The following is a 21,055-nucleotide window of genomic DNA, read 5'->3' as shown; positions in this document are numbered from 1 at the left end:
CAGAAAGTGACTTTGTGGTTACTCCTGATGAAGAAGCTGTAGATCCTTTGAAACGTGTTGAAAATAAACCTATGGATATTTCTTATTTGATACCAACCAGACGCGCAGCACATTTGCATCTCCTACAACTCAGGATTAGTAACACACATTTGCCCCTTACCTCAATGTACAGGCTTTTGGGGGGCTTCATGTCTTGTGTAATGTCTAGTCCTTCTTCACCTCCCAGAGATCTCATGTATGTGGCCAAAGACTTCTTGTATTGATTAAACCAGTCTGTCTATAATCAGAATAAGAAAAATAGCTGCGTTAACTTTTTATTATTATTATACATTTTTATAGCGCCATTTATTCCATGGCGCTTTACATGTGAATACGGGGAAAATATAGAAAAATACATTAAACATGAGCAGATAACAAGGCACACGAGTACATAAGGAGGGAGGACCCTGCCCGCGAGGGCTCACAGTCTGCAGGGGGTGGGTGAGGATACACTAGGAGAGGGAAGAGCTGGCTGTGCGGCTGTTCAGTAGGTTGAGGATCACTGCAGGCTGTAGGCTAACCCCTCTAATATGGCTGCATGTGAGCAAATATGTCCTGACCACCAGAAATGTGTGCGAGAAAGCTCTCCTATAGGGCTGAGACATACTGTATATAGTCAGGGAAGGTCTGTCATTGGATTCATGGTTGACACTCAATGTACAGATCCCATTTACAACTGTTTCACAACATAGGCAAAGAAAATCCAGAAATGTAATTATTGGTAAAACGTCAAAACATGCAAGAGGACAGAACCCCGGCATCAAAAAACAACTGAGGGCCGCAGGCCTGACTACTATACTGACACCCTTGGAGACAAGTGGTGCCTAGCAGCAGCCTTCTGCCCCTTTCCTTACTGAAATAGGCACGCTGAATCAGCCTCCATGGTTATGGCAGAATTAGCCATCGGACACACGCTGACCGCAGCTAATATACAAGCATGAAGCGCACCTCCTCTGCAGACATATGGAACCGCAAAGCATTGGGCAGCACGCTGCCATACTCCCATCGCAGAGCACGGATCCGCAGCATACGGTCATATCTGGGAAGAGACACAATTAGTGAATATTAGGTTACCTGTGCAAAACTTTTCTCTATACACCTCACTTTCCTATAACATAAACTTATGTTTCAAAACCCAAGAGCAATGATATCCCCCCCCCAATACTCCTGAAAAGAGATCAGATCAGCTTTGGGCAGAAATCCACTGTCACTTTAACATGGGAAAAGTGGATTTACACCTCCTGCGTTAACAAATGGCGTCATTGTGATACTAATTTGATTATCCGAACGTCTCCTAATTAACTGACCCTATAAAGCAATGTCACCAAACCTTCCGAGAACAGCAGCTCTGCACAGTATCATTAGATATTATATGTCGGAGTTGCTGATTTTACCAAGAGCCATTGTATTTTGATGTGGTGGCAACTAGTCTCTGGGCTATGAATGTCCATAAGCGGAGTAGATCCCACAGCAAGGTTTATCCATGACAAGTTATATTAGACATTATTCTCTAAAATGCCCCGATATAGGAAGCAAAGGCTGGAAGGTAAAACACATCATGGTTATGTTTCTTCACCTCCATTTTCACAGAAATATCAGTCCATGGATGACATCTTACACACGAGAATGAACGAGAAGTTATTATTTAAGGTCTGCCTGTGAGAACCAACAGATTCAAACCTTGGAGTGATGAGATTTGCGGTGAGTAGACATAGGATAGGCAATAACTTGTTGATTAGTGGGGGTCCGGCCATCAGGACAAGGACCCTTTATCCCTGGGAGAGCGGATGCTTGACCTGCCCTCCATTTACTCCCTATAGCGATGCACTTAGCTTTCCCGGCACTCTGAAAGGCCAGTCTCACACGTCCAGATAATTCCGGTCCCGGAAAAATCGGTATCGGAATTATCCGTGTACGTGTGTCGGTGCGTTTATGTGGCACATCAGTGTGGCATCCCTATGGGAGGTGGAGCCGCATATTCATGACTAATCGGCGGCCCCACGTGACCGCTCATACAGGAGAAGGTACGGCGAGGACAGGACGCTGCGAGGGAGCCGGGTGAGTATTTAATTAACAGCGGGCAGGCGCATAGGGGGTGGGGACAGGGATCTTTATTTTAAACACGGAAAAAAAAAAAAAAAAAGGATTTTTCATATCTTCTATCCAGCAAACGCTGCTGGAGAGAAGATATGAATGGCGGCTTCAGCACCACGTGGGGGGGGGACAGCGCTTACTGTAGCGCTATCTCCTGCACGGCACACGGACCCATTGACTTTAATGGGTCCGTATAATCCGTGCGCTCCCACGAACACTGACATGTCTCCGTGTTTGGCACACAGACACACGGTCCGTGAAAACACACTAACATGTGCAGAGACACATTGATTTCACATTGTCTTGTGATCGCCGGTAGCTGCTATTGGGCATGTACCGGCAGCGCAATCTTGGAGGAGGACATTTTTTCTTTCATCTCTAGTAAGACGGCACCGCCAGGGCACGCGCAGTAGCAGCTATCAGATCACCTCTATATACACGAATAGCTGCTACCGCGCAGGCACGACGGGAGCCTTTTTCAAATAGATTTTTTTTTCTAAATATCAGGATAACCTCCACCATAAAAATTATAAGCACATTATATATTAGATTATGCTGCAGCGCAGGTGCCATGGCCTTATACTTTCCTGGCGGGCGGTACGGTCTGATGGGTGTCACTTCTCTTGGTCTGGCGCCTCCCATCTTCTTACGATCCCTGTCCTCCTTCATGTTTGTATGTTCTCTCCGTGTTTGCGTGGGTTTCCTCCGGGTTCTCCGGTTTCCTCCCACATTCCAAAGACATACTGATAGGGATTCTAGATTGTGAGCCCCATCAGGGACAGCGATGATAATGTGTGCAAAACTGTAAAGCGCTGCGGAATATGTTAGCGCTATATAAAAATAAAGATTATTATTATTATGTGGATGGCGCGTCCCTGCTTCATCCACACAGGCTCCTCGGCTTCGCGCTCCGGCGTACTTATTTGCCCTCTTGAGGACAGAGCAAGGTACTGCAGTGCGCAGGTGCTGGAAAAGCTCAAAGAGCCCCAGCACCTGCGCACTGCAGTACTTTGCTCTGCCCTCAACAGGGAAATAACTACGCTGCGGAGGAGTGTGGTGCTGAGGAGAGCGTGTGGATGAAGCAGCGACGCCTCATCCACAAGTAGCAAGCAGGAGGACGGCATCGCATGAAGATGGGAGGCGTTGGACCAAGACCAGCGACGCCCATCAGACCCGAACGCCCTGTAGGCGAGTAAAATAAAGGTTATTTTTCTTCTCTTCCAGGTCGGATTGGGGGCAGATGCACAGCATTATAGAATGCTGTATATAAGCCCTGAAAGGGGGTGGCCGTAACTCATCTGGAGAATCATAATGTCAAATCATTTTGACCGCACACTGAATACTGTTAAAGCAAAACCTAAAATACAACGGCAGAATTGCATTTTTCTTCCTCTTTATCAGTTCCTTGTTCTTGAATTTTTGTTTTTATTCAGTTTTTGGTATATCGTATAATAAAATCAATGGTGTTACTCAAAACTAGAACTTGTCCTCCACAAATAACAAGTCCCTTTTATAAGTCAAAAGAACAAAACAAATTAATGGTTCTTGGAAGAAAATAAAGAAAAATAAGAAAAAAATGTCCAGTCCCTAAAGTGTTAAAAAAAAATAAAAAAATGATACTAAATATTTTGTAGTTTCCAATTCCAATAATCCAAAAAATTAAGCAGCCTATGTACAACTTACAGATATGCCACAATGCACCGTCGATTGCGTAGAAGACAACAGTGGCGGAATTTAATAGTTGGTATCAATTCACTCCGGTTTTCCGTTTTTGCTTCATTGCTGTAGTGGAGGGAAGAAAAAAATAAATCTGTTACAACCTGCATTGCTATCACTACCTCCAGGAACACTAGTCCCAAATGATGGGGATTAGTTGATCGGAGTATCATCAATCATAGGATGCTTCAGGGTATTCGTTACAGTAAATGTGATCTGGTATTTTGGGGGGTTAAAAATCAAGCTTTGGTTTGTAAACACTTTGGGTGGTAATTCCCAGGAAAACCTAAAATTGGATTTATGCCCATAAGATTGGTGCTAATTCATGGTACAAACCATTACTCCAAGAAAGGTGGACACCAAACTCTTATATTCATAACAAAACCAAACTGAGCAGGTACTCTCCTTCCCCTGGTCCAGAACTAGCAATCCCCCCACTGCCTCGTTCTCAGTGTTTTGGCTGCTACGCTGACGACAACAGCTCACATCACCGCTGCAGCCAATCATTGAACTCTACATACATCTCCTGGTCCTCCCGCTAGCCGATACCTCTGCACTCAGCATACATCCATCTCCTGGTCCTCCCGCTAGCCGATACCTCTGTACTCAGCATACATCCATCTCCTGGTCCTCCCGCTAGCCGATACCTCTGCACTCAGCATACATCTCCTGGTCCTTACGCTAGCCGATACCTCTGCACTCAGCATACATCTCCTGGTCCTTACGCTAGCAGATACCTCTGCACTCAGCATACATCTATCTCCTAGTCCTCCCGCTAGCCGATACCTCTGCACTCAGCATACATCTCCTGGTCCTTACGCTAGCACATACCTCTGCACTCAGCATACATCTCCTGGTCCTTACGCTAGCAGATACCTCTGCTGCACTTTCCCCTGATGCCAGAGCTGAATAGCTACTGCTTCCCGGACAGCACCAGCTCACCCTCTGGGGTGGAAAGTGGCTTTCCTCACTGCTTTTGTTCCTCTGGGGAAAGTGCACACTTTGGTGCTCGGCCAATTGTCCCTCCACTTCTAGGAAGTTTAACTACAATTTTTTTTGTTAATTTTTACATAAATTTTGGCCATTGGTGAGGTGCAGATGTCATCATGTTGTGCTTGCTAACGGTAATATCTTCAGGTTACTCACACGTCGCCTTGGTTCTGCTCGTATAAAGCTTTCATCTCCTCCAGGACCTGTCTGATTCCATCCTCCTAAAAAAAAAAAAAAAAAAAAAAGAAGATGGGAGGCGCAATAATATAACCTCTTTTTCTCATCTTTCAGGATACATCGGGGGCTTATCTACAGCATTACAGAATGCTGTAGATAAGCTCGATGCCGGTGGGCTTAGCTCATCTTCGATTTTTGGGGCGACAGGTTCCCTTTAACCCCTTCATGACCCAGCCTATTTTTACTTTAATGACCTGGCCATTTTTTGCAATTCTGACCAGTGTCCCTTTATGAGGTAATGCAGTAAAGAATAGTAATAACGGTCCTAGGAGCGCTGGAAATGAGACCAAAACAAGGATTTTAGTGTAGGCGGTATAGGGAAGCATCGCGCAGGGAGGGGGCTCCCTGCGGGCTTCCCTGAGACCCCCGCAGCAACGCGATGTGATCGCGTTGCTCCAAGGGTCTCCTACCTCCTTCTCCCTGCAGACCCCGGATCCAAAATGGCCGCGGGGCTACATCCGGGTCCTGCATGGAGGTGTCTTACCAGCACCTGCTCAGAGCAAGCGCTGGTCAGCCTGCATGTCAGATCGCTGATCTGACACAGTGCTGTGGAAAGTGTCAGATTGGCGATCTGTCACTATATGATGCGATGCCACCCCGGGGAAATGTTATAAAGTAAAAAAAAAAAATATTCACATGTGTAAAAAAAAAAAAAAAAAAATTCCCAAAGGAAAAAAAAAATAAAAAAATTACATAATATATAAATATATATATATATATATATATATATATATATATATATATATATATATATATATATAGTTCCCATAAATACATTTCTTTATCTAAATAATACTAAAAAAACAATAAGTACACATATTTAGTATTGCCGCGTCCGTAATGACCTGTCCTATACAACTGTCCCGCTAGTTAACCCCTTCAGTGAACGCGGTTAAAAAAAAAACGAGGCAAAAAACAATGCTTTATCATACCGCCGAACAAAAAGTGGAATAACACGCGATCAAAAAGACGGATATAAATAACCATGGTACCGCTGAAAACGTCATCGTCCCGCAAAAAACGAGCCGCCATACAGCATTATCAGCGAAAAAATGAAAAAAAAAAAAAAGTTATAGTCCTCAGAATAAAGCGATGCAAAAATAATTATTTTTTTCTATAAAATAATTTTTATCGTATAAAAGCGCCAAAACATAAAAAAAAAATATAAATGAGGTATCGCTGTAATCGTACTGACCCGAAGAATAAAACTGCATTATCAATTTTACCAAACGTGGAACGGTATAAACACCCCCCAAAAAGAAATTCATGAATAGCTGGTTTTTGGTCATTCTGCCTCACAAAAATCGGAATAAAAAGCGATCGGAATAAAAAGCGATCAAAAAATATGTCACGTGCCCGAAAATGTTACCAATAAAAATGTCAACTCGTCCCGCAAAAAACAAGACCTCACATGACTCTGTGGACCAAAATATAGAAAAATTATAGCTCTCAAAATGTGGAGACAAAAACTATTTTTTGCAATAAAAAGCATCTTTTAGTGTGTGACTGCTGCCAAATCACAAAAATCCGCTAAAAAACCCGCTATAAAAGTAAATCAAACCCCCCTTCATTACCCCCTTAGTTAGGGAAAAAATAATAAAATTAAAAAAAATGTATTTATTTCCATTTTCCCTTTAGGGTTGGGGCTAGGGTTTCAGTTACAATTGGGGGTTTCCACTGTTTAGGCACATGAGGGGCTCTCCAAACGCGACATAGCGTCCCATCTCAATTCCAGACAAATCTGCATTGCAAAAGTAAAACAGTGCTCCTTCCCTTCCGAGCTCTCCCGTGTGCCCAAACAGGGGTTTACCCCAACATATGGGGTATCAGCGTACTCAGGACAAATGGGACAACAACTTTTGGGGTCCAAGTTCTCTTGTTATCCTTGGGAAAATAAAAGTTTAGGGGGCTAAAAAAAATGTTTTTGTGGGAAAAAAATGATTTTTTATTTTCACGGCTCTGTGTTATAAACTGTAGTGAAACACTTGGGGGTTCAAAGTTCTCACAACACATCTAGACAAGTTCCTTGGAGGGTCTAGTTTCTAATATGGTGTCACTTGTGGGGGGTTTCAATATTTAGGCACATCAGGGGCTCTCCAAACGCAACATGGCGTCCCATCTCAATTCCAGTCAATTTTGCATTGAAAAGTCAAAAGGCGCTCCTTCCGTTCTGAACTCTGCCATGCACCCAAACAGTGGTTTACCCCCACACATAGGGTATCAGCGTACTCAGGACAAATTGTACAACAACTTTTGGGGTCCAGTTTCTTCTCTTACCCTTGGGAAAATAAAAAATTGGGGGCAAAAAGATAATTTGTGAAAAAACTTTTTTTTTTTTTTTGGCTCTGCATTATAAACTTCTGTGAAGCACTTGGTGGGTCAAAGTGCTCACCACACATCTAGATAAGTTCCTTGGGGGGTCTACTTTACAAAATGGTGTCAGTTGTGGGGGGTTTCAATATTTAGGCACATCAGGGGCTCTCCAAACGCAACATGGCGTCCCATCTCAATTCCAGTCAATTTTGCATTAAAAAGTCAAATAGCACTCCTTCCCTTCCGAGCTCTGCCATGCGCCCAAACAGTGGTTTACCCCCACATATGGGGTATCGGCGTACTCGGTACAAATTGTACAACAACTTTTGTGGTCCGTTTTCTCCTGTTACCCTTGGTAAAATAAATCAAACTAGAACTGAAGTAAATTGTGTGTGAAAAAAAGTTAAATGTTCATTTTTATTTAAACATTCCAAAAATTCCTGTGAAACACCTGAAGGGTTAATAAACTTCTTGAATGTGGTTTTGAGCACCATGAGGGGTGCAGTTTTTAGAATGGTGTCACACTTCGTTATTTTCTATCATATAGACCCCTCAAAATGACTTCAAATGAGATGTGGTCCCTAAAAAAATAATGGTGTTGTAAAAATTAGAAATTGCTGGTCAACTTTTAACCCTTATAACTCCCTAACAAAGAATTTTGGTTCCAAAATTGTGCTGATGTAAAGTAGACATGTGGGAAATGTTACTTATTTTGTATGACATATTTCTGTGATTTAAGGGCATAAAAATGCAAAGTTGGAAAATGGCAAAATTTTCGCCAAATTTCCATTTTTTTCACAAATAAACGGAAGTCTTATAGAGGAAATGTTACCACTATCATGAAGTACAATATGTCATGAGAAAACAATGTCAGAATCATCAGGATCCATTGAAACGTTCCAGAGTTATAACCTCATAAATGGACAGTGGTCAGAATTGTAAAAATTGGTCCGGTCATTAATGCGCAAACCAACCTATAAAAAAAAAGCATTTTTACTGTGTGATAGCAGGAAAAACAAACAAAAAAGCTATAAATCTGGTATCGCTGTAATTGCACTGACCCGAAGATTAAATCCACCTTATCACTTATACCACACGGTGAACTTCACAAATATAAAAATTACCGGTGCTCTTGTACTTACCGTATGTCTATTTGTTAATTCTGCTGTCCAAAGATCATAGGTAAGGGTCGGCCCACATTTACAGTTATATGAAAAAGTTTGGGCACCCCTATTAATCTTAATGTTTTATAAAAATTGTTTTTTTTGCAACAGCTATTTCAGTTTCATATATCTAATAACTGTTGGACACAGTAATGTTTCTGCCTTGAAATGAGGTTTATTGTACTAACAGAAAATGTGCAATCTGCATTCAAACAAAATTTGACAGGTGCATAAGTATGGGCACCCTTATCATTTTCTTGTTTTAATTACTCCTACCTACTTTTTACTGACTTAGTAAAGCACTTTTTTTGGTTTTCTAACCTCATTGAGCTTTGAACTTCATAGCCAGGTGTATGCAATAATGAGAAAAGCTACTTAAAGTGGCCACTTGCAAGTTGTTCTTCTGTTTGAATCTCCTCTGAAGAGTGGCATCATGGGATCCTCAAAACAACTGTCTAATGATCTGAAAACAAAGATTATTCAACATAGTTGTTCAGGGGAAGGATACAAAAAGCTGTCTCAGAGATTTAACCTGTCAATTTCCACTGTGAGGAACATAGTAAGGAAATGGAAGAACACAGGTACAGTTCTTGTTAAGGCCAGAAGTGGCAGGCCAAGAAAAACATCAAAAAGGCAGAGAAGAAGATTGGTGAGATCAGTCAAGGACAATCCTCAGATCACCTCCAGAGAGCTGCAGCATCAACTTGCTGCAGATGGTGTCACTGTGCATCGGTCAACTAGACCAGGGGTCCCCAACTCCAGTCCTCAAGGCCCACCAACATGTCATGTTTTCAGGATTTCCTTAGTCTTGCCCAGGTAATAATTGCATCACCTGTGCAATGCAAAGGAAATCCTGAAAACATGACCTGTTGGTGGGCCTTGAGGACTGGAGTTGGGGACCCCTGAACTAGACAACGCACTTTGCACAAGGAGAAGCTGTATGGGAGAGTGATGCGAAAGAAGCCGTTTCTGCAAGCACGCCACAAACAGAGTCAGCTGAGGTAAGCAAAAGCACATTTGGAGAAGCCAATTTCTTTTTGGAAGAAGGTCCTGTGGACTGATGAAACCAAGATTGAGTTGTTTGGTCATACATAAAGGCGTTATGCATGGCGGCCAAAAAACACAGCATTCCAAGAAAACCGGTTTTTACGTACCGGTAATAGGATTTTACAGAGTCCACGACAGCACCCACAACGAGAGAGGGGATCCGCCCACCTTCCGGACAGGAACCTACAGGTTAAAAAGGGGCGGTCCCCCTCGCCCTCCAGTTTGTGTTCCAGAGTACAAGGGATACCGCCAATGAATCAGTACATGACAATATTATCTTAAACACTACTAAATACCACCACCTCTATAGAGTGATCTCTAAGGCACACCTTCCAACAGAGTGCAGGAATAAGTAACTAAATACGGGGGGGTGGGGGGGGGGGGAATGTATGGGTGCTGTCGTGGACTCTGTAAAATCCTATTACCGGTACGTAAAAACCGGTTTTCCTATCGCCACGACAGCACCCACAACGAGAGACTTTCAAAGACTATTTAACTGGGAGGGACCACAGCACTAAGTACTGAACGGCCAAACTGTAAGCTGGAATTAGCAGATAGATTAAGGCGATAGTGCTTATAAAAAGTGGAAGGTGATGACCAAGTTGCCGCCTTACATATCATTTCAATGGGGACATCTGCCTTCTCCGCCCAGGATGATGCCATGGCCCGAGTGGAGTGCGCCCTGATGCCTTCTGGTGGTGTTACTCCCCTGGCAGAATAGGCAAGACATATCGCTTCTCTAATCCATCTAGCGATAGAGTTCTTCGTGACACCAGAACCTTTTTTCTGATTCTGGAAAGAAACAAACAGAGCCCTACTCTGTCTCCAGCTTTGTGTCCTATCCAGGTATTCTAATATCGCCCTCTTTACATCTAGGGTATGATATTTTTTCTCCTCTTCTGAACCTGGATTTTCATAGAAAGATGGTAAATAAATCTCCTGACTTCTATGAAATTTAGTTGCTACTTTTGGTAAATATGCTGGATCAGGCTTTAAGACAATCTTATCCTGGAGAATTATTAGATAGGGAGGATCTACTGATAACGCATGTATATCACTGACCCTCCTGGCAGACGTTAATGCTAAAAGTAGAGCTGTCTTTAAAGTTAAATTTTTTATCGAAATAGAGTCTAATGGCTCAAAAGGAGGTTCGGTCAACGCCTCAAGCACCAAATTTAGATCCCATGGGGGTATTCTTACAATATGGATTGGGTTAGAACGCTGACATGCCTTAATAAACCTAGCAACCCATCTATTACCAGCTACATCACTGTTATATAGAGCTCCCAAGGCTGAAACATGAACTCTCAGAGTGTTGACTGCTAAACCCAATTCCCAGCCCTTCTGGAGGAATTCTAAAATAGCTGAAATCGGAGCCTTATCTCCTAATGGTTGCTGATGAAACATAAGGAATTTTTTCCACATTTTTGTATAGATCTTTGTAGTAACCTCCTTCCTGCTTTTCAATAAGGTAGTAATTAAAGCATTGGAGAACCCTCTCTCCTTCAGAAGCTCCCTCTCAAGTTCCAAGCCGTTAAGTGAAGAGTCTCCAAATTTGGATGACGAAATGGACCTTGAGAAAGGAGTTCTGGAACCACTGGCAACACCCAGGGATCGGTCACTGACATTGTCCTGAGGAGAGAGAACCAAGGCCTCCTGGGCCAGAAGGGGGCAATTAGGATCACTCTGGCTCCTTCCTCCCGGATCTTCCTGAGAACTGTCGGAATCAGACACATAGGAGGAAAGGCATATGCCAGCTGGAAGTCCCAACGGACACGAAGGGAATCCACTATGAATGGTTGGTCTGCTATGTGCAAGGATGCGAACCTCCTGACCTTCCTGTTCTTCCTCGTAGCAAATAGATCTATTATCGGCAAACCCCACAGATTGACTATTCGATCGAATATCTGTTGGTCTAGGGACCACTCTCCCTGACGAAGGGAATGGCGACCGAGATAGTCCGCCTCTATATTGAGTTCCCTTTTATATGAACTGCCGACAGGGATTGTAAGTGATTCTCGGCCAGAGACAATATCTGTGCTGTAGTGGTCATTAGGGATCGTGATCTTGTCCCCCCCTGATGATTGATGTAGGCTACCACAGTCATATTGTCTGTTTGTATCTGTACATGTGCATTCCTCAGTGATGGTAGTAAGCAAAGAAGAGCCTGTTTGACTGCCACAAGCTCTCAGATTTGAAGAATTCTGGGATTCTTGAATCGACCATCGCCCTTGGGTTAGAATGTCTCCCATATGGGTCCCCCAACCAAACGGACTGGCATCTGTTGTAATTACGTTGTTCGGAGTGATGGTCCAGAGAACCCCTTTTGACAAATGTGCCAGATTGAGCCACCATCTCAGATCGTGAAGAGTGGCGGGTGATAGACCGAATATTCTGCTCAGAGCACCGTGAAGATCTTTCTCTGCTTGAAGAACCTCGTATTGAAGCATTGGAGTATGAGCCTGAGCCCATCTCACTGCCGATATACACGCAGTCAAAGATCCTAGTAGAGACATTGCGTCTCTTAAACTTAAGTTTGGAGTTTTCCTTACGGCCGTGATTCTTTGAATGATCTTCTGCTTCTTCTCTTCTGGTAGGAAGGATTACTGATCTTCTGAGTCTAGAAGAACTCCTAGAAAGATTTGACGTCTTGTGGGTTCCAGTTTTGACTTTTCCCAGTTGACTATCCACCCGAGTTCCTGTAGGGATGATATTATGGCATTTACCCTAAACGTACACTGAGCAATTGAATTTCCAACTATCAAAAAATCGTCTAGATAGGGCACTACAAGGGTTTCCTTTTCCCTAATATGGGCCATTACTTCCGAGATAACTTTAGTAAAAATTCTAGGTGCCATGGATAGACCAAAGGGCATTGCCAAATATTGGAAATGTTTAATGTGATGGTTTACCCATACTGCCATCCTGAGGAATTGCTGGTGATTTCTGTGAACTGGAAGATGGTAGTACGCATCTTTTAGATCCAAGACCGACATGTAGCACCTAGGAAACAAAAGCTTAGTTGTTGATTTAATGGATTCCATTTTAAAAGCGTGGTACTGAAGATATTTATTCAATTTACGTAAATTTATGATAGTCCTAAAGGACCCATCAGGTTTAGATATTAAGAATAGCGGAGAATAAAAACCCGTCTTCTCCTGATGTTTTGGTACCTCTTCAATAACTCGCTTTGTAAGCAATTGTTGAATCTCTAATTCTAAGGCCTGTTGTTGGGCCGGAGTGTCCAGTGATGTTATCACAAAATGATTTGATGGAGTTCTCAAAAATTCTAATTTTAATCCTGACTCAATCACCCCCATTATCCAGGCACTAGAAGTAATCTTTTTCCATTTATCTGAGAAGAACTCTAGTCTTCCCCCTACTGGTAGATCAGTTTTATCTGTAATTACGTCTACGTCTTGAGAAAGATGAAGGGTTCTTATAGTATCCACCTTTCTTCTTTTGATCCGATGTTTCCCAGTCGCGATTATTTCCCTGCTGGTCTGACTGGAATCTTCTGAAGGGCATGCGTCTCCGGAAGGCATTCCTAAAAGTGGGATTAAACGTTTTAGGAAATCCCTTCTTTCTGTCTTCTGCCTTTGCAAGGATGTCATCCAGCACCGGGCCGAATAGGTACTCACCCCTACATGGAATGGAGCACAATTTGGCTTTTGCCTGAGCATCCCCCTTCCAGGTTTTTAGCCAAAGTGCCCGTCGGGCTGCATTTGAGAGACCCGCCGATCTTGCAGCCAATTTCAGGGAATCAATCGAGGCATCCGCTAGATAAGACGCTCCTTCCCTGACCTGAGACAGGGAGTTTAACAATTTATCCCTGGGTACTTTTGCTTTAAGCTGTTCCTCCAGCTGAGTCACCCAGACCATAACTGATCTTGCCGTACAGGTGCCTGTGATTGCGGGCTTAAAGGCTCCAGATGATGCTTCCCACACCTTCTTAAGGAGCATGTCAGCCTTCCTGTCTGAAGGATCTTTAAGGAGTCCTACATCCTCTAACGGTAGCGAGCCTGTTTTCGAGGTAGAGGCTACTGCCGCATCTATTTTTGGGATCTTCATCCACTGGGATAAGGTGTCATCCTCAAAGGGGTACCTTCTTTTTGCGGCCGAAGGTAAGAACCCTTTATCCAGCTTGTCCCACTCCCGTTTGACCAGATCTTTAATGGTATCTACCACCGGGAAAGCTTTGCGACTTCTCTGGCTCAGCCCTGCGAACATGATCTCCTGGGTTGTTTTCGGCTCTTTACTCTCAGCCACACCCATAGTCGCACGGACTGCCTTAATTAAAGTCTCCATATTATCTGTGGCAAAGCAAGGCCTTCCTTCCTCATCTGAGGAGGATGGTGATGAACTCTCCGAGCACTCGCCCTCTTGCAACGAAGGGCTGGAATCGGATACCATTTCCATACTACTCTTCTCATGCCGCTTAGATTTAAGAGAAGATTTTATTTCTTCCCTAATTACTTCCCTCAAATCCGATACACGAAGGGGGGCCTCTTCCTCTAACGTACGGCATATACACGTCTGACATAATCTCTTTACATAGGTGTCAGGTAGTGGCTCCGTGCATAACGCACACTGCTTATGTTTGGACTTTGAGGCCTTCTTCCCCTATAACAAAACATAGTATAGAAGACAGTTGTATCAGCCAGTGGCTCAGATATAACACTCACCACTGCTGATGAAATTAGAGTACCGGTTTCTGAGGGGGTGAGGTGCGATGTGACGTGCCAGGATCCTGCTGCCCGCGTGCCACATCTCCACTCTGAGATCTGCTGCTGCTCCTTTGCTGCTCTCCTTTTCGGTGTTCGGCGTCTCCTGTGGAAGACATGTTGCCGCACACCACTCACCAAGCGCTGCCTTCTTTTCAAAGGTCCCGCGCTCCTCCTCCCGGCCTCCTCCGGAAGTCGTTAGATCACTTCTGGGTCATAAGCGCCGACCTGCTCCCGCAGAGTCGCGCGCGTGTGGACGACCCAGGGCGGCGTGCCTTCCCCTGGGAACGCCACTTCGGCGTTCAGCCGCTCCTTGCCAGACGAGGGGGGAAGCTGGACACAGGACTTCCCCCGACGCTGCTTCCGGGCCCCCGACTCTGCCGTTCTCACCTGGACACCGCACAGAGGCTTGGCGGACCCGGGTAGGTGACCTGTAGGCTCCCGCCGTCCGGACAGGAACCCAAACTGGAGGGCGAGGGGGACCGCCCCTTTTTAACCTGTAGGTTCCTGTCCGGAAGGTGGGCGGATCCCCTCTCTCGTTGTGGGTGCTGTCGTGGCGATAGGAAAAACACTTGCTACCCACAGTAAAATTTGGTGGAGGTTCCATCATGCTTTGGGGCTGTGTGGCCAATGCCGACTCCGGGAATCTTGTTAAAGTTGAGGGACGCATGGATTCTTCTCAGTATCAGCAGATTCTTGACAATAATGTTCATGAATCAGTGACAAAGTTGAAGTTACACAGGGGATGGATCTTTCAGCAAGACAATGATCCAAAACACCGCTCCAAATCTACTCAGGCATTCATGCAGAGGAACAATTACACTGTTCTGGAATGGCCATCCCAGTCCCCAGACATGAATATCATTGAACATCTGTGGGATCATTTGAAGAGGGCTGTCCATGCTCGGCGACCATCAAACTTAACTGAACTGGAATTGTTTTGTAAAGAGGAATGGTCAAAAATACCTTCATCCAGGATCTCATTAAAAGCTACAGGAAGCGACTAGAGGCTGTTATTTTTGCAAAAGGAGGATCTACTAAATATTAATGTCACTTTTCTGGTGGGGTGCCCATACTTATGCACCTGTCAAATTTTGTTTGAATGCAGATTGCACATTTTCTGTTAGTACAATAAACCTCATTTCAAGGCAGAAACATTACTGTGTCCAACAGTTATTAGATATATGAAACTGAAATAGCTGTTGCAAAAAAAACAATTTTTCTAAAACATTAAGCTTAGGATTAATAGGGGTGCCCAAACTTTTTCATATAACTGTATCCTGTGCTCTCCGCTGAGCGCTTAGGGTATGTGCACAAGTCAGGATTTGTTGCAGAAATTTTCCTGACAAAAACCGGACATTTCTGCCAGAAATCCGCATGCGATTTTACCGCGATTTTGACGAGTTTTCGGTGCGTTTTTCCCCAAATGCATAGAATTGCCGGAAAAACGCAGAAAATCCGCAAAAATAATGAACATGCTCATTTTTTTACCGCGATGTGTTTTTTTCGCTGAAAAAAACGCATCCATGTGCACAAAACATGCAGAATGCATTCTAAATGATAGAATGCATAATGTATGCGTTTTTAATGAGTGTTTATAGCGTTTTTAGCGCGAAAAAAAACGCGAAAAAACCTGAACTTGTGCACATAGCCTTACACCAGGGTTTCTGTGTAAATTCCCCAAAACCACAATTCAGACAAAACCCCATGTGGAACCACTCACTTATAAAGCAGATGGGAGTCACTTTGGACTGGTCTGTGTTCCAATGGTGTCCCATCATTTTAGGCGTCTTTTTAGCGCACAAGTTTGGGCGACCACAGATCTGTGCACGTCTAAGAAAATGGAGACCACCGAAGCAAACTCCAAATGAAGGACAAAGTGTCCATCTGCCTCATTGTGGGTGGTTCCCTTGGGGGTTTCATCTGAATCGCATTTTTTTTTTGTGGGATTTACAAGGAAACCCCCACCTAAGTGCTCAGTGTAGAACACAAGAATGGGATCCAGCTTTATTTTGAAAGCGATTACAAAAATGTTATGTACCCCAAAATGTTACCAATAAAAACCCTAACTTATCCCGCACAAAACCAGCCTCCACTCAGGTCCGTCATCTGTCTCTGGAACTGTAGGGGGTTGTCACATTACTGGTGTAACAAAGAATCTTGGACAGTGACACGGCTCCCACCGCCTCAAGTAATATCCAATGAATTCTGTGCTCTCAAATCCAAACGTCCCCCTCTGTGCCTAACAATAAGAGGCCACATGTTTGGCATTATAGTAATGGAGAGAAGGCACTTAATTTACAGGTATCACCAGAAGCACAAGCTGGGCACAATGTATGGGCACTAAATTGGCAGATAGTCGCTGCAGCCGTAGATTAACTCATTGAGAGATGTAATTTCTACAATGGGGTCACTTTGGGAGATATTCTGTTGCGGTCACCTTTGGAGCTCCGTAAATGTCACCTACAAACTTCTCTAGCAAAATCTGTGCTCCAAAAGCCAAATAGCTTTTGGGGGTTTCTGCAGCGTCAAACCCGCAGCGGCCAGAGGTTACAGCATAGTGGGTGAGGCTTCACGAAATCCCATGTCCACTATGCGTGCACCCGCAGAGACGGACATGTGGCGCATCTTTCCAGACTGCAGCATGTCAATATCTCATGTGGAGACACGATCCTCCGCAACAGAAATGTCACCCGTACAATGTATTGGATGCAGTAAATCCGTGCGGTGCAGTGATCACATGCGGATTTACGTGCGGCCAATAGACGGCAGCGCTATGGACCCAGCGGACATGTGCTGCTACTTCTGCCATAGAAGTCAATGGAGCAGGACCAGGGAGGACGGAGAGCGGCATCCGGACATTTAGGGCACAGACTTTCTCCCATGTAACATGTCAGGTAGGGTTGTTCATCCATGGGACTGTACATACAGCCAGTTGCAGAACTACAAGTCCCACAATGCCGTACACTGCCAATGGAAAGGCAACACAGCTGATAGCAGAGCACAGTGGCTGATAACAGAATACAGTGGCTGCCTCCATCTTGTCACTCACGTTAAAAGCCGGTAACTGTCCTTCCGTGGCCCGCTGCAGCTCTCGGATCAGCTCTATGGCTTTCTCACAGAACATCCTGGTCCTGTACAAGACAGCCGCTACTCTTAACTCCCGCCACAGAGAACACAGCTCACTGCGCAGCTGCACTGCGTGTCTGTGAGGCGCCTCCCGCCATGTCTACTCCTGGCAAACCGCTAGCAGTAGTCGGACTCCTCACCGCTGTGTTCCTCTGCCACCTCTGTGGTATGTGACAGCGAGTCCTCCATTACCGCCGTTACTAGTTTTCTGCTTTATCACACCATCAGTCATTTTAAAAGCCTTTCTATGTTTTGCCCTTAACAAACATGGCAGCTCGGAATTCCCAAGAAGAGCCCGAAGCAGAGAAAAACTGTCCTACAAGCCGCTGAAATTGGCGCCGAGTATCACCTGGCCAATGAGGGAGGGCTTTCGCCCACGGGTCCCGGCTACGGGAGCTGAGCAGAGACAATTGTATTTTGAGGCTTATGATCGCCCTGGAGCTCATGCGTAGCTGGTGGCCGCGGGGTCGCAGGTGAGTCCGACACAAACACCACCGTGTTGTAAGCAGCAGGGGGCGCCCGTGACACTTGTGCTGTGTGTGGGCAAGGAGCGCAATGACGTCATCTGGAGCTGTGATGTCAGGAGGTCCTCACCTATAGCCATGCCGGCAGGTGACAGGAGATCTTCTGTATGCAGTGTGTGTGTAATACCGGGCAGGGTGTCAGCTATATACTACAGGACAGGAGATCTGCTGTATACAGTGTGTGTAATACCGGGCAGGGTGTCAGCTATATACTACAGGACAGGAGATCTGCTGTATACAGTGTGTGTAATACCGGGCAGGGTGTCAGCTATATACTACAGGACAGGAGATCTGCTGTATGCAGTGTGTGTAATACCGGGCAGGGTGTCAGCTATATACTACAGGACAGGAGATCTGCTGTATGCAGTGTGTGTGTAATACCGGGCAGGGTGTCAGCTATATACTACAGGACAGGAGATCTGCTGTATACAGTGTGTGTAATACCGGGCAGGGTGTCAGCTATATACTACAGGACAGGAGATCTGCTGTATACAGTGTGTGTAATACCGGGCAGGGTGTCAGCTATATACTACAGGACAGGAGATCTGCTGTATGCAGTGTGTGTGTAATACCGGGCAGGGTGTCAGCTATATACTACAGGACAGGAGATCTGCTGTATACAGTGTGTGTGTAATACAGGGCAGGGTGTCAGCTATATACTACAGGACAGGAGATCTGCTGTATACAGTGTGTGTAATACCGGGCAGGGTGTCAGCTATATACTACAGGACAGGAGATCTGCTGTATGCAGTGTGTGTGTAATACCGGGCAGGGTGTCAGCTATATACTACAGGACAGGAGATCTGCTGTATACAGTGTGTGTAATACCGGGCAGGGTGTCAGCTATATACTACAGGACAGGAGATCTGCTGTATACAGTGTGTGTAATACCGGGCAGGGTGTCAGCTATATACTACAGGACAGGAGATCTGCTGTATACAGTGTGTGTGTAATACAGGGCAGGGTGTCAGCTATATACTACAGGACAGGAGATCTGCTGTATACAGTGTGTATGTAATACCGGGCAGGGTGTCAGCTATATACTACAGGACAGGAGATCTGCTGTATACAGTGTGTGTGTAATACCGGGCAGGGTGTCAGCTATATACTACAGGACAGGAGATCTGCTGTATGCAGTGTGTGTGTAATACCGGGCAGGGTGTCAGCTATATACTACAGGACAGGAGATCTGCTGTATACAGTGTGTGTAATACCGGGCAGGGTGTCAGCTATATACTACAGGACAGGAGATCTGCTGTATACAGTGTATGTGTAATACCGGGCAGGGTGTCAGCTATATACTACAGGACAGGAGATCTGCTGTATACAGTGTGTGTGTAATACCGGGCAGGGTGTCAGCTATATACTACAGGACAGGAGATCTGCTGTATGCAGTGTGTGTGTAATACAGGGCAGGGTGTCAGCTATATACTACAGGACAGGAGATCTGCTGTATACAGTGTATGTGTAATACAGGGCAGGGTGTCAGCTATATACTACAGGACAGGAGATCTGCTGTATGCAGTGTGTGTGTAATACAGGGCAGGGTGTCAGCTATATACTACAGGACAGGAGATCTGCTGTATACAGTGTGTGTGTAATACAGGGCAGGGTGTCAGCTATATACTACAGGACAGGAGATCTGCTGTATACAGTGTATGTGTAATACAGGGCAGGGTGTCAGCTATATACTACAGGACAGGAGATCTGCTGTATACAGTGTGTGTGTACCGGGCAGGGTGTCAGCTATATACTACAGGACAGGAGATCTGCTGTATGCAGTGTGTGTGTAATACAGGGCAGGGTGTCAGCTATATACTACAGGACAGGAGATCTGCTGTATACAGTGTGTGTGTAATACAGGGCAGGGTGTCAGCTATATACTACAGGACAGGAGATCTGCTGTATGCAGTGTGTGTGTACCGGGCAGGGTGTCAGCTATATACTACAGGACAGGAGATCTGCTGTATACAGTGTATGTGTAATACCGGGCAGGGTGTCAGCTATATACTACAGGACAGGAGATCTGCTGTATACAGTGTGTGTAATACCGGGCAGGGTGTCCGCTATATACTACAGGACAGGAGATCTGCTGTATACAGTGTGTGTGTGTAATACCGGGCAGGGTGTCAGCTATATACTACAGGACAGGAGATCTGCTGTATACAGTGTGTGTGTAATACCGGGCAGGGTGTCAGCTATATACTACAGGACAGGAGATCTGCTGTATACAGTGTGTGTAATACCGGGCAGGGTGTCAGCTATATACTACGGGACAGGAGATCTGCTGTATACAGTGTGTGTAATACCGGGCAGGGTGTCAGCTATATACTACAGGACAGGAGATCTGCTGTATACAGTGTATGTGTAATACCGGGCAGGGTGTCAGCTATATACTACAGGACAGGAGATCTGCTGTATACAGTGTGTGTAATACCGGGCAGGGTGTCAGCTATATACTACAGGACAGGAGATCTGCTGTATACAGTGTGTGTGTAATACCGGGCAGGGTGTCAGCTATATACTACAGGACAGGAGATCTGCTGTATACAGTGTGTGTAATACCGGGCAGGGTGTCAGCTATATACTACAGGACAGGAGATCTGCTGTATACAGTGTGTGTGTAATACCGGGCAGGGTGTCAGCTATATACTACAGGACAGGAGATCTGCTGTATGCAGTGTGTGTGTAATACAGGGCAGGGTGTCAGCTATATACTACAGGACAGGAGATCTGCTGTATACAGTGTATGTGTAATACCGGGCAGGGTGTCAGCTATATACTACAGGACAGGAGATCTGCTGTATACAGTGTATGTGTAATACAGGGCAGGGTGTCAGCTATATACTACAGGACAGGAGATCTGCTGTATACAGTGTGTGTGTACCGGGCAGGGTGTCAGCTATATACTACAGGACAGGAGATCTGCTGTATGCAGTGTGTGTAATACCGGGCAGGGTGTCAGCTATATACTACAGGACAGGAGATCTGCTGTATACAGTGTGTGTAATACCGGGCAGGGTGTCAGCTATATACTACAGGACAGGAGATCTGCTGTATACAGTGTGTGTAATACCGG

The 21,055-nt window shown here is 45.0% G+C and overlaps 2 protein-coding genes across 2 annotated transcripts in view; one reads left to right on the top strand and one right to left on the bottom strand.

Annotated features, from left to right (window-relative positions):
- Positions 1-17,499, bottom strand: part of GINS1 (GINS complex subunit 1) — a 34,441-nt gene extending 16,942 nt beyond the window's left edge. The window contains exons 1-5 of the mRNA XM_069768986.1: positions 17,376-17,499; positions 4,996-5,060; positions 3,817-3,915; positions 988-1,078; positions 161-277 (exon numbers count right to left, since the gene is read on the bottom strand). Of these exons, the coding sequence (XP_069625087.1) occupies positions 161-277; positions 988-1,078; positions 3,817-3,915; positions 4,996-5,060; positions 17,376-17,450 (447 nt within the window). The 5' untranslated portion in view covers positions 17,451-17,499. The remainder of the gene's footprint in view (positions 1-160; positions 278-987; positions 1,079-3,816; positions 3,916-4,995; positions 5,061-17,375) is intronic.
- Positions 17,500-17,554: 55 nt separating this feature from the next.
- ABHD12 (abhydrolase domain containing 12, lysophospholipase) overlaps positions 17,555-21,055 on the top strand; it is a 191,445-nt gene continuing 187,944 nt past the window's right edge. Inside the window, exon 1 of the mRNA XM_069768982.1 lies at positions 17,555-17,925. Within this exon, the coding sequence (XP_069625083.1) occupies positions 17,879-17,925 (47 nt within the window). The 5' untranslated portion in view covers positions 17,555-17,878. The remainder of the gene's footprint in view (positions 17,926-21,055) is intronic.

This window comes from Ranitomeya imitator, chromosome 5 (genome assembly GCF_032444005.1).
Source record: "Ranitomeya imitator isolate aRanImi1 chromosome 5, aRanImi1.pri, whole genome shotgun sequence".
Classification (NCBI taxonomy): Eukaryota; Metazoa; Chordata; class Amphibia; order Anura; family Dendrobatidae; genus Ranitomeya; species Ranitomeya imitator.
The sequence above is the reverse complement of the archived record's forward strand: the minus strand, read 5'-3'. Positions and strand labels throughout refer to the sequence as shown.